At 40.9% G+C, this 16214-nt stretch overlaps 1 protein-coding gene across 1 annotated transcript in view; it reads right to left on the bottom strand.

Annotated features, from left to right (window-relative positions):
- ADCYAP1R1 (ADCYAP receptor type I) overlaps positions 1-16214 on the bottom strand; it is a 140466-nt gene that overhangs the window by 70118 nt on the left and 54134 nt on the right. Inside the window, exon 3 of the mRNA XM_018089244.2 lies at positions 12789-12894. Coding sequence (XP_017944733.2) covers positions 12789-12894 — 106 coding nt within the window. The remainder of the gene's footprint in view (positions 1-12788; positions 12895-16214) is intronic.

Raw genomic sequence — 16214 nt, 5'->3', positions numbered from 1 at the left:
GAAATTGTGCCCCAAGGAGCCCATTTTTTCCCTAAATCCAGAGCCCAGCACAGTTCCCTTCCCATGCTCCAAATGCCTGTGGAATTCCGTAGGAGTTGAGGTTGGATTTAGAACACAGTTACACCCGGAGCAGGGAGAGAGCTGTTCCTGGTGCTGCAGCAGAACCTCCCTTTGCTGCCTGAATATTTGCTGCTCTTATCGGGCTGAAAAGTGTGTTTAGCTAAAGAATTTTAAAGATGTGGCTTGTTAGGGATCAAAACAAGCTATAAATATATTATTAGCTGGAATGTGAGTCTGTTTGGATGTTTCCACATGGCTTGAGGCTCGAAAATATCCGTGTTAAAAACAAAAATGCCTCTAAAATACGTGTTGACTGTGTGGTGCAACAGACAGGTAATTACTTTGTTTCATCTGTAAATCATTTATAAGACATTATCTATTCATTGAGCTGTCAGAATCACGAGTCTTCGTGGCATCCAGGAGCAAAATTCGGAATGAAAAGGAGAAAGAAAGAGCATTTCTTTTAATTGAGATCAATTTGAAGCCTGGTTGGCAAGTTTTTTTTTAAATTCTATTCCTTTCCAACTATTTTGCAGTAATAGTGGATATATTTGAAAAAAGAAATGGACTCCAATGTTTAATATTCCTGTAGATATGAAATGAGGAAAAAACTGATCACACATCAATAGGGAAGAAGGTCTACTATCTTACTTCTGAAATATCTTAAATTAACATATTATCTTAAAATAGTTATAAAAGATGGGGTGCTCAAATCAACTTCTTTTCCCTCTTTTTGATTTCCTTTTTTTTTTTTTTTTTTTTGCCATGGAGGAGGAGCCTTTATGTCCACTTTGAGCAAACATTCTGCCTTCAGCCCCCTAAAGTGAGATTTATTTCACCTTTAAACTTAAGAGATATTGCTAAACTGTTCCTGCACCACAGAATAACCAATTTCTGTGGCGGAATTCATATTAGAAAATGAAATCTCAAGCTGGGAAGCAAAACAGCACAGGCCAAGTTAATTTGTTTTCTAGCATAGAGGGCAAAATTCTTCCCTCTGGAATGAAATATTAAGCTTTATGACCCCCCAAAGTAAAACATGAGAGGAGGAGTTTTTTCCTTCATTTTTTTTTACAAAAGGCTTCTTACTTTCCTGTTCCTCCTGCTTCATGTAAGGAGCTTGAGGAAGGAATTGCACATTTTCTTTCCCTCCCTTTTCATCAGGAGCAAATTAAGATATTTAAGGTGGAATCACAGAATGGTTTGGGTTGGAAGGGACCTAAAAGACCATTTAATTCCAGTTCCCTGCCATGGGCATGTGAGATATGAACGGAAGTTACTTTGTGCTTCTACTTTTGGAGGTAAGTAAAACTGAATTACCTCATTTTGGCCACGGTGAGATGAGTATATACAGATATTTTTTCTACCACTTAGCAGAAGGAGTATTTAATAACTTGTTATAGTGCTGTAACTTGCTCGTCCATCTGAAGATGATTTAACTTACTGTGCTTCAGTTTTATTTTGCTGAGGAAAAATCAATATGCAAAACCTGTCAGGAGTCCAAATTATTACACTTATTCGACTGCATGTATTATTGAGTAGGCAGCTCCCTGTAATGAAGTTCTTGGCTTAAGTTGGTGAGGTATATTAAGAAGCAGTGGATGTAGCTCAGAATAAGCTGCAACAAGAAATGAAATTGTACAGTTGGGCAGTTTTAATCACCGGCCACCTCTGTGAGAATGAAAATCTCACAGAGATTTTGATGAAATCTCATAAAAAAACAAAAAACATTTCATGGTAAACAACAGGCTAAGAAGACTCTCTTGAGCCTTTGGTCTAACAATACTTGATCCATGACTAGAGTTTTCCATGTATCCTAAAATACATGCAGATACAAAAAGCAGGGATTCTAAATATGCAAAGTGTAGGATGTCAGAATGTTCCTCCAGAAGTCCAAATGGTGGTGAAAAGGAAGTGATTTTTAGGTGGGTACAGAAATTCTTCCAGATGAAGTTTTTAACAGAAAGCCATTGGAATTTCTTCAAACTCATTCTTGTTCCCATCACGTTCCCTGTTCTCCCACAAGTGGTCTAAGTACAGGCAGCCATTCCCATTAATGAAATAAGCAACACCTGGAAAATATGCTTTCCAGGGTGGGATCCAACTGACTGATTGATGGCCAACATCTACATTTCAATAGCCCTCGAAAACTTTTGTGGGAATAGACAGAAACAGGCAATCCTAGGGAACAATGTCTCTCACTGGAAAGCAGATGTTTGAAATAGGTTTGGTGAGTCATTCCCTCAAAAAGCCAGCTTTTGTCCATTGGCTGGGAAGGCAGCTTTGGGACAACAGCCAAGACAGGAACACCTCTGGCACAGGAACATCAAGATCCAGGAGAAGAACTCCATGTTATCTCACTGCAAAAGAAAACCCCCAAAACCACCTCAATATGGTTCTCATCTTCATATCAAGGTACAGAATAAATAAGGAAGTTCAAACAATGCCTGATTATATCCCATAAAAGAAAATCCAACCAGTTCACTTCCTAAGCCTGTTAAATCTACCTCCAATGAGAGAGTGAATGAAGGATTAAATAGAAATGGAAGGAAACCACAGGATGTTTGGTGGCTGCCATTGTCACCTGTTCAATGACAGACAGGGTGATCCCAGTCTCCATGTGGAAGTAAAAGGAGGATTCTGGAAACCCCAGGCTGGTGCATTGCTTCCCACACACACTTCTCTTGGAAAAGCTTTGTGCTTTCCATAAGTTCACAGCCCTGCCAGCTGTGAAAAAACAGTGTCACACCTTTGTCTCTGCTCTAGTGACTCCAATCCCTTTTGTGCTCCTTCCCAACACAAAGCCAGAAGGAATAAGGATCCTAATTTTCACCACCAGCGATGGGAAACATCATTCCAGGTGGGGAGCTATTGTGGGGTAGAATGGAAATGGGCTGGTTTATAGGAGATCCTTCATAATTCCAGGGTGATAAACATGTCCCTAACACAGGTAGGAATCTTTGTTTCAGTCCATAGTGCTAAATTCACTAATGAATTAATGAATTAATTAGCTACAGAAGCCCAAACCTGAGGAATTACGGAAAGGATCAACATTTGTATTTTGTCTACATTAACTATTAACAGGTACCAGTATCTTTTACACCCTTCTAGGCTTTCATAAGATCAAGGAAAAATCATAAATTATTTCTGTAATGTCCTTTCCTTGCCTTTGGGTAATAGGACTAAAACAACCAAGTTTTGTGGATGTGTGTGTGCAGTAATCTCGCAATTTATCTGCTAAAAACAACCAAACATGCCTGTGTTTGCCAGTGCTCAGAATAATTCACTTGAGTAATCTTTTTTTTTTTAATCCTTTGTGTCTACAGTCAATGTATTTTCCTCATAGGTCACTTAGAAGTCTTCTGTTTTCCTTCACTGATTATTCAGGGAGCTTGGGCGACAAGTTGAACACGGGATTTTAAGGAAGCTGCATCAGGAATTTCCACTACAAGGATTTAATTTATTTTTCCAAAAACAGGGGTTTAGTGCAATTTAAGATGCATTAAGATTGAGCTGCCAGTCTGGATAGACACAAATCTTCTGCAGGTCCCATGTCAGAGTGTCTCGATACCCTAAGGAATATGGGGACTCTCGTGTTTATGTGCACCTGCATCTGGTCCTAAAAATCTCCAAAGTAATTCCCTGTTTCTCTCACTTCAGGAGCTTATTGGACACTAGAAAGCAATACAGGCAAAGTCTAGGGTTCATCCAGGTTTCCTCTGAAATGTAGTCACTGTCAGTGAGGGGAAATTCAAAGACAATCAGTGCTGTCTGTCTTAATCCATGTTTCATCCCTGGGAATACAGATCCCAGAAACCAGTCGAGTGTGCCATTGATTCCACAAGAATCGAACTCACTCTCTCACTGCTGTGTTTTCTAACAACCTAAAGAAGCAATAAAACCTCACTCTGTCAGAAAATCCAGCAGCCAGCACAGAACACGCCACGGGAATAGGAACAAAAGAGCATTTTCACTGAATTACCTTTTAAAAGAATAGCCAGTTGTCTGACACCTGGCTCACTCATTCCTACAGGAGCAAAACATGCTTTTAGGATCTTTATGGAAACACTTTTTATTTTTTTTTTTCAGTACTGGAGAAGATTGTAGCAGGTGCCTGCTGGGATATGGCACCAGCACATGCTTTGAAAGGAGCTGACCATCAGAGATGGCCACTCAGTTATAATACAGATGATTTTAATAGTCTTTTGGGGATTTTTTTCCCCCATGGTACTACAGATATTTAAAAATTAGATGACTGCATGTTGTCACAACTTCCAGCAGTCCATGACCTTGGAGGTACTGACAGATGAAACCATCACTCATTTAACTGCATGAGTTTTGCTGCTGTTCATCATTCATTTTTTAACAGCAGTGACCTGGTTTAACGTGACTGCAATTCCATGGGCTGCTCACAGTTGCAGCTTGGGGCAACAGGAATTAAAACAGTCCCCCTGCCAAGAGGTAAAATGATTTGCAAAGGTATCTGAAATCATGGAATCGTGGAATGGTTTGGGATGGAAGGGACCTCAAACTTCATCTCGTTCCACTCCCATCATGGGTAGGGACACTTTACACCAGGTTACATCTACTACACTTTGTATTTGAAAATGTTCATTAAAAAACAAACAAACAATAAACCCCAATCAAACAAAAATAAACCACAAAACCACAAACAAAAAAAAAGGCAAGTAAATAATATATGGGGCAAATTCTCATGCTTTAGTAGTCTCTTCATATACTGGAAAGAAACTGCCCCATTTTCTCTAGATCAGCTTCTCATTGCACATTATGTCCACCATGTAGTGGAAGGTAAAACTGATAATATTTAAGTCTGAACAAACAAAAAAAAGAGAGATGGTGTGGTTTAATGAACTATATGTCACCATAGAAACAAGGAACTCAAAAGTGGAACTGTGTAAATAACTGATATTTTATGTTTAAGCACACAAAACAAAAATACCATTCCAGTCAATTAAATGGGATTTTTACCTTGATTTTGTCTGACATGAAAACAGAGAGTTGGACAGAGAGACGGAAAATTTCATTTTTAGCTTTCTATCTTTAATTTTAACATTTCTTTCTTTTTTAACCATAATTCAATTTAAGTAGCAATACTTCTGAAACAATGTTCTGCCCAGAAAGGGCCGTATATTTTCATTTTCCAAACATGTTATTATTTTTCAGCCTTAATTATTTTTAAATTTAACCTTAACCTGCATTTTTCAATGACCAAACTGCTTGCAGAGAAATACTTTTATTCAATCTTGTTCCCAGAAACTTATCTTATCCAAGTCATTATGTTACCCAGTTGCCTGGACAAAGTCCAACCCATATTTTATTTTCTTTTCACTTCTGTTCCTTGGTTATTAAAGAAGGACTTCCTGGAAATTCTGGGGGTTACAAAAGAAATAGCTTTAAAAGAACTGGGTAGAAATCATCAGGATGAATATCCTATGGGATGGGGAAGTAGCTCCCACACGTGTTTCACAGTTAATGATGTTTTCAGAGCTGTAGGTGTAAAATTCCAGTACTTTTCCTCCTCTCCATTTCCCATCTGAATGGAAGTCCAGCAAATCATGAGGAGATGACTAAACTTGGGAATTATTAGCAGGGCTTGCAAGGGAGGAGTCCTCATTTAAACCACCAAAATGTTGTCGACAGAGATAATAGAAATTTCTGCTCCATTACAGTAAGTTTTGCATCTTTTTCTCTGATTCATCTTCACTGACCATCCCCAGGCTGAGCTTTAATTGTCTTAAACAGTTCATGTGGCTTAACTTGTCCTCTGGCTTCCCTCTGGAGCCAGTAGAGAGGAAAAGGCCACTCCAGACAACAATTTATCCCACCAATGTCAGGAACCCAGAGCAGTTTGAAAGGAATGGCTTTAAGGAAGGGCCCACAGCTCCACAGGGGCTGCTTACACCTGGTTTAGGTCAGAGAACTGAGGTTCAGTCACTGAAATCAAGAGAGACAAATCACATCCCTGGAGACAAAGCAGTGAATAAGAACTTGTAGGAACTGGAGGCTAAAATTCTAATGACAGAGAGTGAAGTGTCCATATCTGCCCTGTGTGCTGTGGAAAATCCATGGCAGATCTCTGCTCTGGTGATGCAGGAGGCACCTCCAGCCCCACACCACCCACACTGTGCCATGGCTTAGCACTGTCCTGTGGACAGCACAGGGCACTGAAGGGAAAGGGATAGTATACTAAGGAATGATTTTCTTGAATTGAGACACATCAGTTACCAAAGACACTGTGATCCCTAATGATCCCTGGTACACAGATCCCCAGCCTGTTAATCCAGCTGGATTTGGAAGCAAAAGCTGTAGGACTGCACAAGCACAGCAGTGCCCTGGAGAATATTTCTGCTCCCAGGGCCATGATCTCAGCTGAGAGTTCCAATGGCAAGAGAATATCCCTGCTCAGCTGCCATTAATGTCACGTCCAGGGTACAATGTGGATGTTTTTTTAATCCCTGTTACCAGGAATTCTTCTCAGTAAAATTACTGTTGTGCTATTTCTCTTCCCAGGCAGACCATCTATGCAGGTATAGCTGTGCTGTGTGTTATAGAGGGAGGAGAAAGAAACATTCCTTGGCTCTTCCAAGGAATGTACCAGTGGTTCACCCATTGGAGGTTTGTCCTGTCTGCAGCTGTGTCTACCAAAAACCCTTTCAGTAGATGATGCCAGTGCAGTTTGACTGTGACACAGCACCTTTCTTTCCCCTGCCAAAGCTGATCCTGAGTTTTTTCAATGGCACTTCCAGGCTTTCAGCTTCCCTGATGTGACTGAATTCACAGCAGGTCACCATCAACCCCTTTAGCTTTGGCTGCTTCATTTGGGGAAAAAGTTCTTTATGGAGCCTGCATCTTGGTTATTCCTGGATTGGGAAGATTTTGGTCATTATTGTCAACAAAATTCATAGAACCTAACTTCAAACCTCCATAATGACTGATTTTATAGGCAATGGAGAGAAATGGGCACTTGTCACACAACCTTCTCAATATAAGATAGATGCTAAAATAGGGCAAGTTGAAGTTCTGTAAGTACTTGTAAGTGTAGCTCAGTTCTAAGTACTGATTTTAATCTGTTAACTATAAACACAGCTCAGAAAACTAACACTGATAAAGACCTCTCTACTTTATAAGTCTATATTTAAGTGGTTGATCCATTGTAATTAATGAACAAACAGTATCATAGGATCATGGAATGGTTTGGATTGGAAGAGACCTTAAAGATCATCTTGTTCCACCCCCTGCCATGGGCAGGGACACCTTCCACTAGCCCAGGTTGCTCCAAGCCCTGTCCAACCTGACCTTGGACACTTCCAGGGATCCAGGGGCAGCCACAGCTTCTCTGGGCAACCTGTGCCAGGGCCTCCTCACCCTCACAGGAAAGAATTTCTTCCCAGGATCAAATCTAATCCCACTCTTCTTCAAATTAAAGCCTTTACAAAAACTTCTAAAAAGCACATTGATAAAGTCAGGGATGTTCAGCAGAGAGCTAAAGAGTGAACCAGTACCTGGAAAACAGAGATCAGGGAAGTAATTTTTCTTGTGTTTGCCAGAGAAAGAGCAAAGTTTGATCACAGTTTGGGTCCTGAGGGTTGCACAAGTGGTTTGGTCAGATAGAGACTCTAGAATAAGTGCAGACCTTGTGTCTGTTACCACATGGTTCCTAAATTCTCTCTTGAAATTCTTGCCAGTTCCTACCATCTCTGATATGAGGTTTGTAGAAGACACTTCATGCATTGTCACATGGAGAAATCAGCAGTGCAAAAAAAGCGTCTATGACCAAAGGCAGATGTATTCTGGCAGATAAAAGGTCTGCATCCTGGATTAAAAAGCAGCCACACAGGAAACAGTCTTCCCTTCCTACTCTAAGAATTCATTAGCTTGAGTTCATTCCCAGTCCTGTTGCTCTTGTGCACCAGTGAGGGAGACACAGCACACAGACACAGGCACACAGTGAAGTAATGTCTTCCCAGTGGTGCCAAGGGAAATAACAGCAGATAATTCAAAGGCTCTGAAAGAACAAGAAGCTGATGAGACACTCAATAAAAACGTGAAACTGAAAAAAAAAAACTTGCTCCATCATCTTTGTGGGATGGAAACACAATTCAAAACCTCTCCTTGCATTACCACATCACCTCCTAACCACCATCTCCTACTCCCTTGGTGCCCTTTCCAGTTTCTCTCCTGTTGATTTACAGGGTAACTTGCTGAGAGGATTCCTCTTAACAAACATAAGGCATTGCATCCCTTCAAATCCTTATTTCTTTTGAATTCCTTGTTGTGTCTGTGAATGTTACTGCCCTTCCAGATTTTTCAGAGGAAGGACAGGAGGAGTGGGATTAGACAACAGGGGCTATAAATTAAAGATTATTTTGACAGTGAGTCACGAACCACAAAATCACCAAGGAGTCCTCAGCACTTCTCTTTCATTCAAATTCTTGTGCTGAGTTCACTGTTGTCATATCTTGGCTCACTCCAAATTACTACATTTTAAATTCTATGAACAGAGGCACAAACCTGCAGATCACTCAGGGAACTCCCTCACCATTTGAGACAGAGACACACTCAAGGGACAAGTCTGGGATATCTGGTTCCAACAGTTGAAAGTAAGACAGGTGACAGGCTGGGAAAAGTCTGTCATGCAAATCCACAGCTGGAGATTCCACATTTCATCAGCAAGGCTCTTTCCATCGTGGGATTTCACTGAGTGGCAAGTTCCTGGCTGTGATCCTGTGAACCCCATGGGCAGTATCAGATCACAGATCAAGCCAGACAGGTGTGTCTGGCCCTTGAGGTGACAACTAGGAGAGGGACAATCCCACCAGGAAGCAGAAGACAGCCAGGAGATTCTCTCATCAGTGCATCCATGTGGCGAGTGTGAATTTGGAGGCTGCTGAGCACCCACCTGTATTTTGAGGTCATTGACTGCAAAACTTGCTCACCCAAGCCTGAGTAGATCCACTACATGGATGACATGAAGAATTCACCTACACATCAAAACGTACCATGGTAAAAACCCAGATTTTTGGGGTAATCCAGACCTCCAGCATGACCTAGTCAGTATGACAAAGCCAGAGGCTCAAGGTGGGATTTGTCCCATCAAATGCTGACCCCTACAGTGGGATTATTTAGGGCTGAGATGGTCATCTTTACTTCTCTGTATGTCCAGAGAGCACAAAAGGCATCATCTAATCTACATTGAGAGGGAAATTATTTATGTCTCAGGCTCAACACACTGGATATCCAGAGCTGCAAAATGAGGAAGGTGACTTGTTTATTTGCAGTGTAGATGCATTTGCAGGTATCAACATTTAATTAGGTAAATCCCATGCTGAAGGTACATAACCCAGGAAACTGTCATTAACATCTGAGTGACTCCTGTGTCATTCTTTCCCAGCCCCAGGCTTGGGAACAGGTCAGAAGAGTCTGAATGGAAAAAAATAAAAATGAAAATGGTGCATGTGGATCAGCAGTGAGATTTATCAGTTCTGATCTGGCAGAAAGCACCTTGAGGGCTGGTGACAGTTAGAGGAGGGTCCAGCATGAAATGGGGCAGTTCTACACTAGAACAAGAATAAAAGCTCAACCAAAGGAGATTGGAAACACTGATGTAAGAAATAGCCTGGCTCCACTGCCTGGAGAAGTTTGCTGAAAAGTAATCACTCCTCTCTTTCCTTTCTTGTCTGCCTTTGGATTTCATTATTTCCCTTTATCAGTTTACTTCCTTCTGCAGAGTCAAGGAGTCAGGTTCTGGGTCCCGCTGAGATTTCATTTCCTTCAAATTCTCTCTTTCATTCAGGCTGTAGGGGATGGCTGAACAGGAATGAACACACACGGTCAGCACACACCCCTTATTCCTTTTCATATAAATTCCTAAAAAATTTAAAGTATTTCAAGAGGAAGAAGACATCAGAAAACTAATGGAAAAAAAAAAAAAGTTAAAGCAAACAGAAAATCTCAAGGCAATCATTGTCTTTGAAGCATTATAAGCACAGTAGAGGAGGAGAAAAAACAGTGGTGTGAGGAATAAAACAGTAAAGAGAAGAACTTCTGGGCTTGAGAGGTAGAGTGGGAGGGACAGGGGAACACACAGACTTTTCACGTCCTAGATCCAAGTTTTATATGTGACCATCTGACTTTTTGTCACCTGCCCCAGAAGAACAAGGACTGGTCTTGCTTGCAGAGGTCACTTGGTGGACTGTTTTTAAGTCACAGCAACTTGACCACGTTTCCAAGTCTCTAAGATTCCCTAAAAGCTCACAATCCCATTTTATACCCTGCAACCCCTCTGAGGAGAAAGAAATTCTCAGAAAAATGAGTATGTTGAATTGTTCTATGGAAATTTTCATGCAGGAATAATCAAAAAAAGGAAGAAACAGTTGTGTTCTTCTCCTTCCTCTTAAATAAACAGAAGTTTACTCACCAGTCAGGAGGAATTTTTTCTTTTTTTTTTTCAGCTATTTCTGACAAGCAAGAGAGTTATTTCCTGTGTTTTTCGCTCTTTGAAGGAAACAAGTTAATAACATATTTCTTCACTACCTGCCATCCTTAGTAAATCTTAGTGCTACAGTTGAATAACACACACACACACAAAAATGTCATCTAATTTTCATTTCTCCCAAGAGAAAAACAGGTTGTCTGCAGCAGGAGAAAATCAAGGGGAATCAACATACTGCACTTATGACTGCTTAGTTTATGGAGAGTTACAACATCTTCAGGGTGCTTTGGAGTGAAAATACTCTCCAAAAAATACAAACAGTAAGCAGGTGGTGGAGTTTTTGCTTTAACTATGGACATAAGGCTTTTTTGGGAATGAGGGTGGTGGGATCTGGCTTGAAATAAGTATCATGTAATGAAAGGTGAGTCTAGAGGTCAGGACTTAAAGGAGGTAGAGTGGAATGCTGTAGTCCCAGAGGTCAAATGAGATATATTCAAGACATGCCTACAACAATTAAAAAAAAATATTTTAAAAGTAGAAAAAAAGGTCAACAAAAAAAAAATATTTTAAAAGTAGAAAAAAAGGTCAACAAGCAGGATCCATGGAATGAAACAATTCTCAAACAAGAAATACAGCAGAGTTCTTCACTGGGAGATTAATGACTATGAGGGGATATGGTTTCTTTATCCAAAGCCACATAAACTGTGGAACTCGTTGCCATAGGATGTGGTGAACAACTAAAAGATGCTCAATGAGCCTGGGAAAAAAATCTTCCCAGTGATTCAGTCTGCAAATACTGGGGGAGCAGGATAAAGAGCAGCTGGGTTCTGCTCTGAGGGACAGCTTGAAAGGATCCAGTCCCTGCCTGCCTGAGTGGGTGATACAATTTAATCACATTGAGATGCAAAAGCCTTTCCAATGGTTCTGGACTTCCTCTATCTCTGAGCTGTGCTCTTTGAATTTGGAACAGGCAGGGGGAGGAGCTGGGTCTCAATAGTCCACCAGCTGTCAGGGTTATTCTGGATTTGAGGGATAAAGACCAAACTGGCTGGTGAAATGGTTTCTTTTCACCTGGGGAAATCTATGAATTCCTGAGTCCAAACAATAGTCATTGCATAAGCATAAGGAGTAGGGCTCATGGTCAGCTTCTGGCATCATTCTGGGGGTAGGGGATGGGAAACAGGGTTTTTTTCCCCTTTTGTCCTTGCTTTTAGCACTTCTGGATTGGGAAAGCTTTGGGAGGCTCTGCTGTAGAGCACAAAGGGTGTCTCAAAACCACCTCCCTGGGGGTGAAATGAACTGCCTGAGGTACATGCTTTCCTCAAATCCACCAAAATTTCCTCATTTACCCAAAGCTGGGAAGCACAACAAGAATCAGTTTTATATATGAGATGAATAAGAGGACTCTGATAGGAATATTCCTTGGAATGGTTTGCTTCAGAGGACACTCTGGTAACACAGATTTCTGCATCCCACCCTCCTTTACTTCTGGGCTAAAATATGTGCCCAGGAAAATGGAGGAGAAAACCCCCCTCTTTTATCAGGCACAATGTGGTTTTATCTGCTCTTCTCTGCGGTTTTATCAATTCCAGTCACAGCAGAAGCAGCTTGGACAGGACTCAGAAAATGGACCCTGATTTCCAATTAGTTTCTTTGTCATTCTTTGCCCTTCTCTCCTTGGTGCTGGGCACAGGCAGCTCCTGCTGCAGTCAGTAGGAAATAAGGCAGGATATTAAACTATAAATTTCTTCTTTGCTGGCTGCCTCAGTTTCTTATCTCAGCAGCAGCACAAGTATCCTTCATCAAGATTACAGCCATCACAACCTTAATCCCTGTAAAGGTCTTCAGATCATGTGAGAGATGCACAAATTATTACTGAGCTGATGAGGGGAAAAGAGCTGCTACAGAGCAGACAGATGATGCTTTTAGTCTTATGTCCAGTCCCCAGGAACTGCTGTCACCTGCCCCAGCAGAAGTTCATCCAGGCACACTGCTTCTTTTTAATTTTCTTTTTTTTTTTTTGGAGGGGATTAGTTTTGTAGACAGATGTCCCTCCGTGACCTAAGGTAAAGAAACAAATTCCTGACCTCTGTAATAACCACGAATGGTTCTGGTACATCCCCATTGATCGAATTTTTGTCCTTCTGCTGTTCCTCTAAGCTCATTCAGCAGCGGTGATGCACCTCTTACCATCAAGTGTTTGCTGAAAACCCCTGCAGGCATCACAGGAAATGTTTAAAACCCATCAGTTCAACGTCCATGGTCTGAAACTCACCCGGAGAAGAGTCATTGAAAGGGTTCAGGGCAGCTGCCCTCCGGATCTTCTCCAGACAAGTCTCTTGCTCCTTTTTAATGATGCAGTTGGAGTGGGTTGCTGCAACCTGAAATATGGGAGAAAATGTGAATAAAGGACAGATAAAAAATTAAAATAGGGAGTTTATCAGGAAGCATCAGTAAATTTTAAGGTCCTGTTGCAAAAAAAAAAAAAAAGGAAAAAGAAATAAAAAGACCATTAGAGGTTGAGAGAAAATGAAAACAAACTTTGTTTTCTTTCCCCTTTTTTTCCCCCTTTCTTTTCTTTTCTTTTCTTTTCTTTTACTCTTCTTTTTTCTTCTTGTAGTACATTTAAGGCCAAACTAAGGAATTAAAATTCTCATATATTATTTGGGGGGTTTATATTGTTGCCCCTGTCAAGGGAATTTCTAACGTCTTTGCTTTATTTTATTGAATTCCTTCTTCATATAAAGTTAGAACAAGGGTATCTCTAAATAGAGAAATCATTTAAAGAGGAATCAGAAATCAATTTAGGCTCAGTTTGATCTTCCACCTGTTTCTTACGAGTCTTTGCACAGTCCATTAACCCCATTCCGGATTCTAAACTAAATTAAAAGCTGTTTCTCTCAGACTTTCACCCTGTTTATTCCCTATTTTTCCTTTTTCATTTACTCCCAGAGCACACCAAGCAAATTCTTTTGCCTGAAGAGAATGTAATGCCAATTAAACCAAGATGACTTGATCCAAATCTTTTTTCTCTTTTTTTTTTGTTGACGTGTTTTTGTTTGTTTGTTTGTTTGTTTTTTCTATTTTCTGTTAAAGGGGCTTATAAAAAAGAGAGAAACTTTTACACGGGCAGACAGTCCAGGACAAGGGGGAATGGTTTTAAACTAAAAGAGGGGAGATTTAGATCAGGTGTTAGGAAGAAATTCTTCCCTGTGAGGGTGGGGAGGCCCTGGCACAGGTTGCCCAGAGAAGCTGTGGATGCCCCTGGATCCCTGGAAGTGTCCAAGGCCAGGTTGGCCAGGGCTTGTAGCAACCTGGGCTAGTGGAAGGTGTCCCTGCCCGTGGAAGGTGTCCCTGCCCATGGCAGGGGGTGGAACTGGATGATCTTTAAGGTCCTTTCCAACCCAAACCACTCACTGAGTCCCTGATAATCCCAGTTTGATGGTGCCTGTGTGATGCTGCACGGAGCCATTTGAACCCTTTTGACCCTGTAAATGTTCTAAGCCACCACCTCTATTTCAAGGACAGAGAGGGTCTCCTGATGTACCTCTCCTGAAAAGCTTTTCCCACCATTTGTGGGAGCTGGAAATGCTACACAGCTTCATCTCCAAGATCCCAGTGATACATTCCAGCTGGGAATGTATTCCAGTGTATTCCAGCTGGGATACACCAGGCACAACCATATTAGATTTGTCTTCAAAACAAACACGGTTCTGTTCTAAGGGCTCCCAAGTGCCTGGAAAAGATATATTGTCACACATCTCTAGGATCTCCCAAGAACTTAAGGGCTTTTGTTACATCATCCCCTCAGCCTCACTGAAGAGAGAGAAAATTGCATTGCCTGACATTCAAGATTTAAGAATATCTTTTAAAAGGATAAAAGAGAAATAGCAAGAAAACCAGGGTTCTGCTGTTAGTGCTGGGTCACTCTCCACAGCTGCCCAGGTCTGAAAGGGGTGTCCAGGGGTTGTCTCAATACATAAATGTGGCAGTTTCTATACAGCTCACCATATACTGATTAGAAAAGATGTCATTTAATAATACTATTATTATTATTAATATTAATAATAATACATTGTCTACGCAAGCAGGATGTGACTAAACAGAAGGAAATATTTCTTCACACACTTATTGTTAATTTGCAGAACTCTTTTCAGCTTGAAACTGTGTGTGTTAAATATCACAAGAATTATATTATGGATATATTCATGCAAAGTCCATCATATGACAGAAGTTAGTGAGACACTAGAACAGGTTGCCCAGAGAGCTGTGAATTCCCCATCCTGGAATGTTCAAGGTCAGGTTGATGGGGCTTGAAGTGAACTGGTCTAGTGGAAGGTGTCCCTGCACATGGCAGGGGGTGGGACTGGATGGTCTTTAAGGTCCCTTCCAACCCAAACCATTCTGGGATTCTATGAATTTCTGAAAGAATACCAAGAAAACCACCATGCTCATGTCCTAAGGGATAATCAGAGATGTTTGAAAAGGTTTAAATTCGATCTATAGTGAAAAGACAAAAGAACGTGATTTATCCTCTCTATTCTTGGCATCTCCTTTACCAGAGGTGTATCAAAGCCAGGACTTGATTGATTCTGAAGACAGCCTAAGTTTAAAAGCTCAGATGTTACAGGCACATCTGGTCAGATGGCTCTGACTGAACTGACTGCATTTAGTCCATTGTATCTGAGTAAGTTCTGGCTCAGGAGGCTCAGACTGGTGGGCACAGAGAGAGCACCAGAGCCACGTGATTCACCTGTCCCTGGAGCCTTCCTTAAGCTCTCACTGCTGCCAGAATGTTTTGATGTGACTTTCCATAATGATCTCTGTGTCATTTTGTACCACTTCATCAACAGATTTAAAAAGAAAATAATATTGGGGAACATAGAAATGGAGTGAGAAAGCAAAGAAGGGGAGGAAACATTAACCTCAGTGTCAGAGGAGAGAATAGGAGCTGCCTGTCACCTCTGCTAATGAGCTATTCCATACCTGAGAAAATACAAAAAGGTTTGGATTGTTAACAAGAAAAGGTTTCTCTGTGGAATGTAGAGGTGCTTTAATGCTCGTTCTCCTGAAAGGATCCCTGGGTTTGATGTTTCTCCATTGTCTATGCACTGGTAGAGTCTTTAATCTGTCAAGTCAGTCTGCAACAACTGAACAGCAGAGCCCAGTTCAAATGGAAGTGGAAGCTTGAACTCCAGGGCCTCCTCATTTCATTCCTTTTGCCTCAAGCACATTTGCAATTTCCTGTGTTCAGCAGAGACAGTGTGGTTTCAGTGTCCCAGAAGACATCAGTGATATGAGCAGTTAAAGATTATTTTGACACATGCTAGAAAAATCAAGAAACCAAGTGGATGGTGCATGAAATTCACATTTTTGAAAAAAATTACTGCTCTCCATGGAGTGAAAGATTTTGACTCACATCAGTTTAGAAAAGGCCTTTATTTGTTTAGGTAAAAAGAAAGCAAAAATAATCAATGTCTGTTTAGTTCTGAGAGAACACAAAAAGACAAGAGCAACTGGCTGGGACACTACAGATATACAACAAATTCAGAGCTTTCATTTTTCTTCCTTTGCTTTTATTAAGGTGGCCACTAAAAAAATAAACTGGCATATGCTGCGTGTAATTTGTAGTACTTAACTCTTCACTGTTCCCTTGACATTATGGTAATGTTAATAACAATCATGTTAAATTACAATCTAT

The sequence above is a fragment of the Manacus vitellinus genome, unplaced genomic scaffold (genome assembly GCF_001715985.3).
Source record: "Manacus vitellinus isolate BGI_N305 unplaced genomic scaffold, ASM171598v3 scaffold_12_pilon, whole genome shotgun sequence".
NCBI classification, from domain to species: Eukaryota; Metazoa; Chordata; class Aves; order Passeriformes; family Pipridae; genus Manacus; species Manacus vitellinus.
The sequence above is the reverse complement of the archived record's forward strand: the minus strand, read 5'-3'. Positions and strand labels throughout refer to the sequence as shown.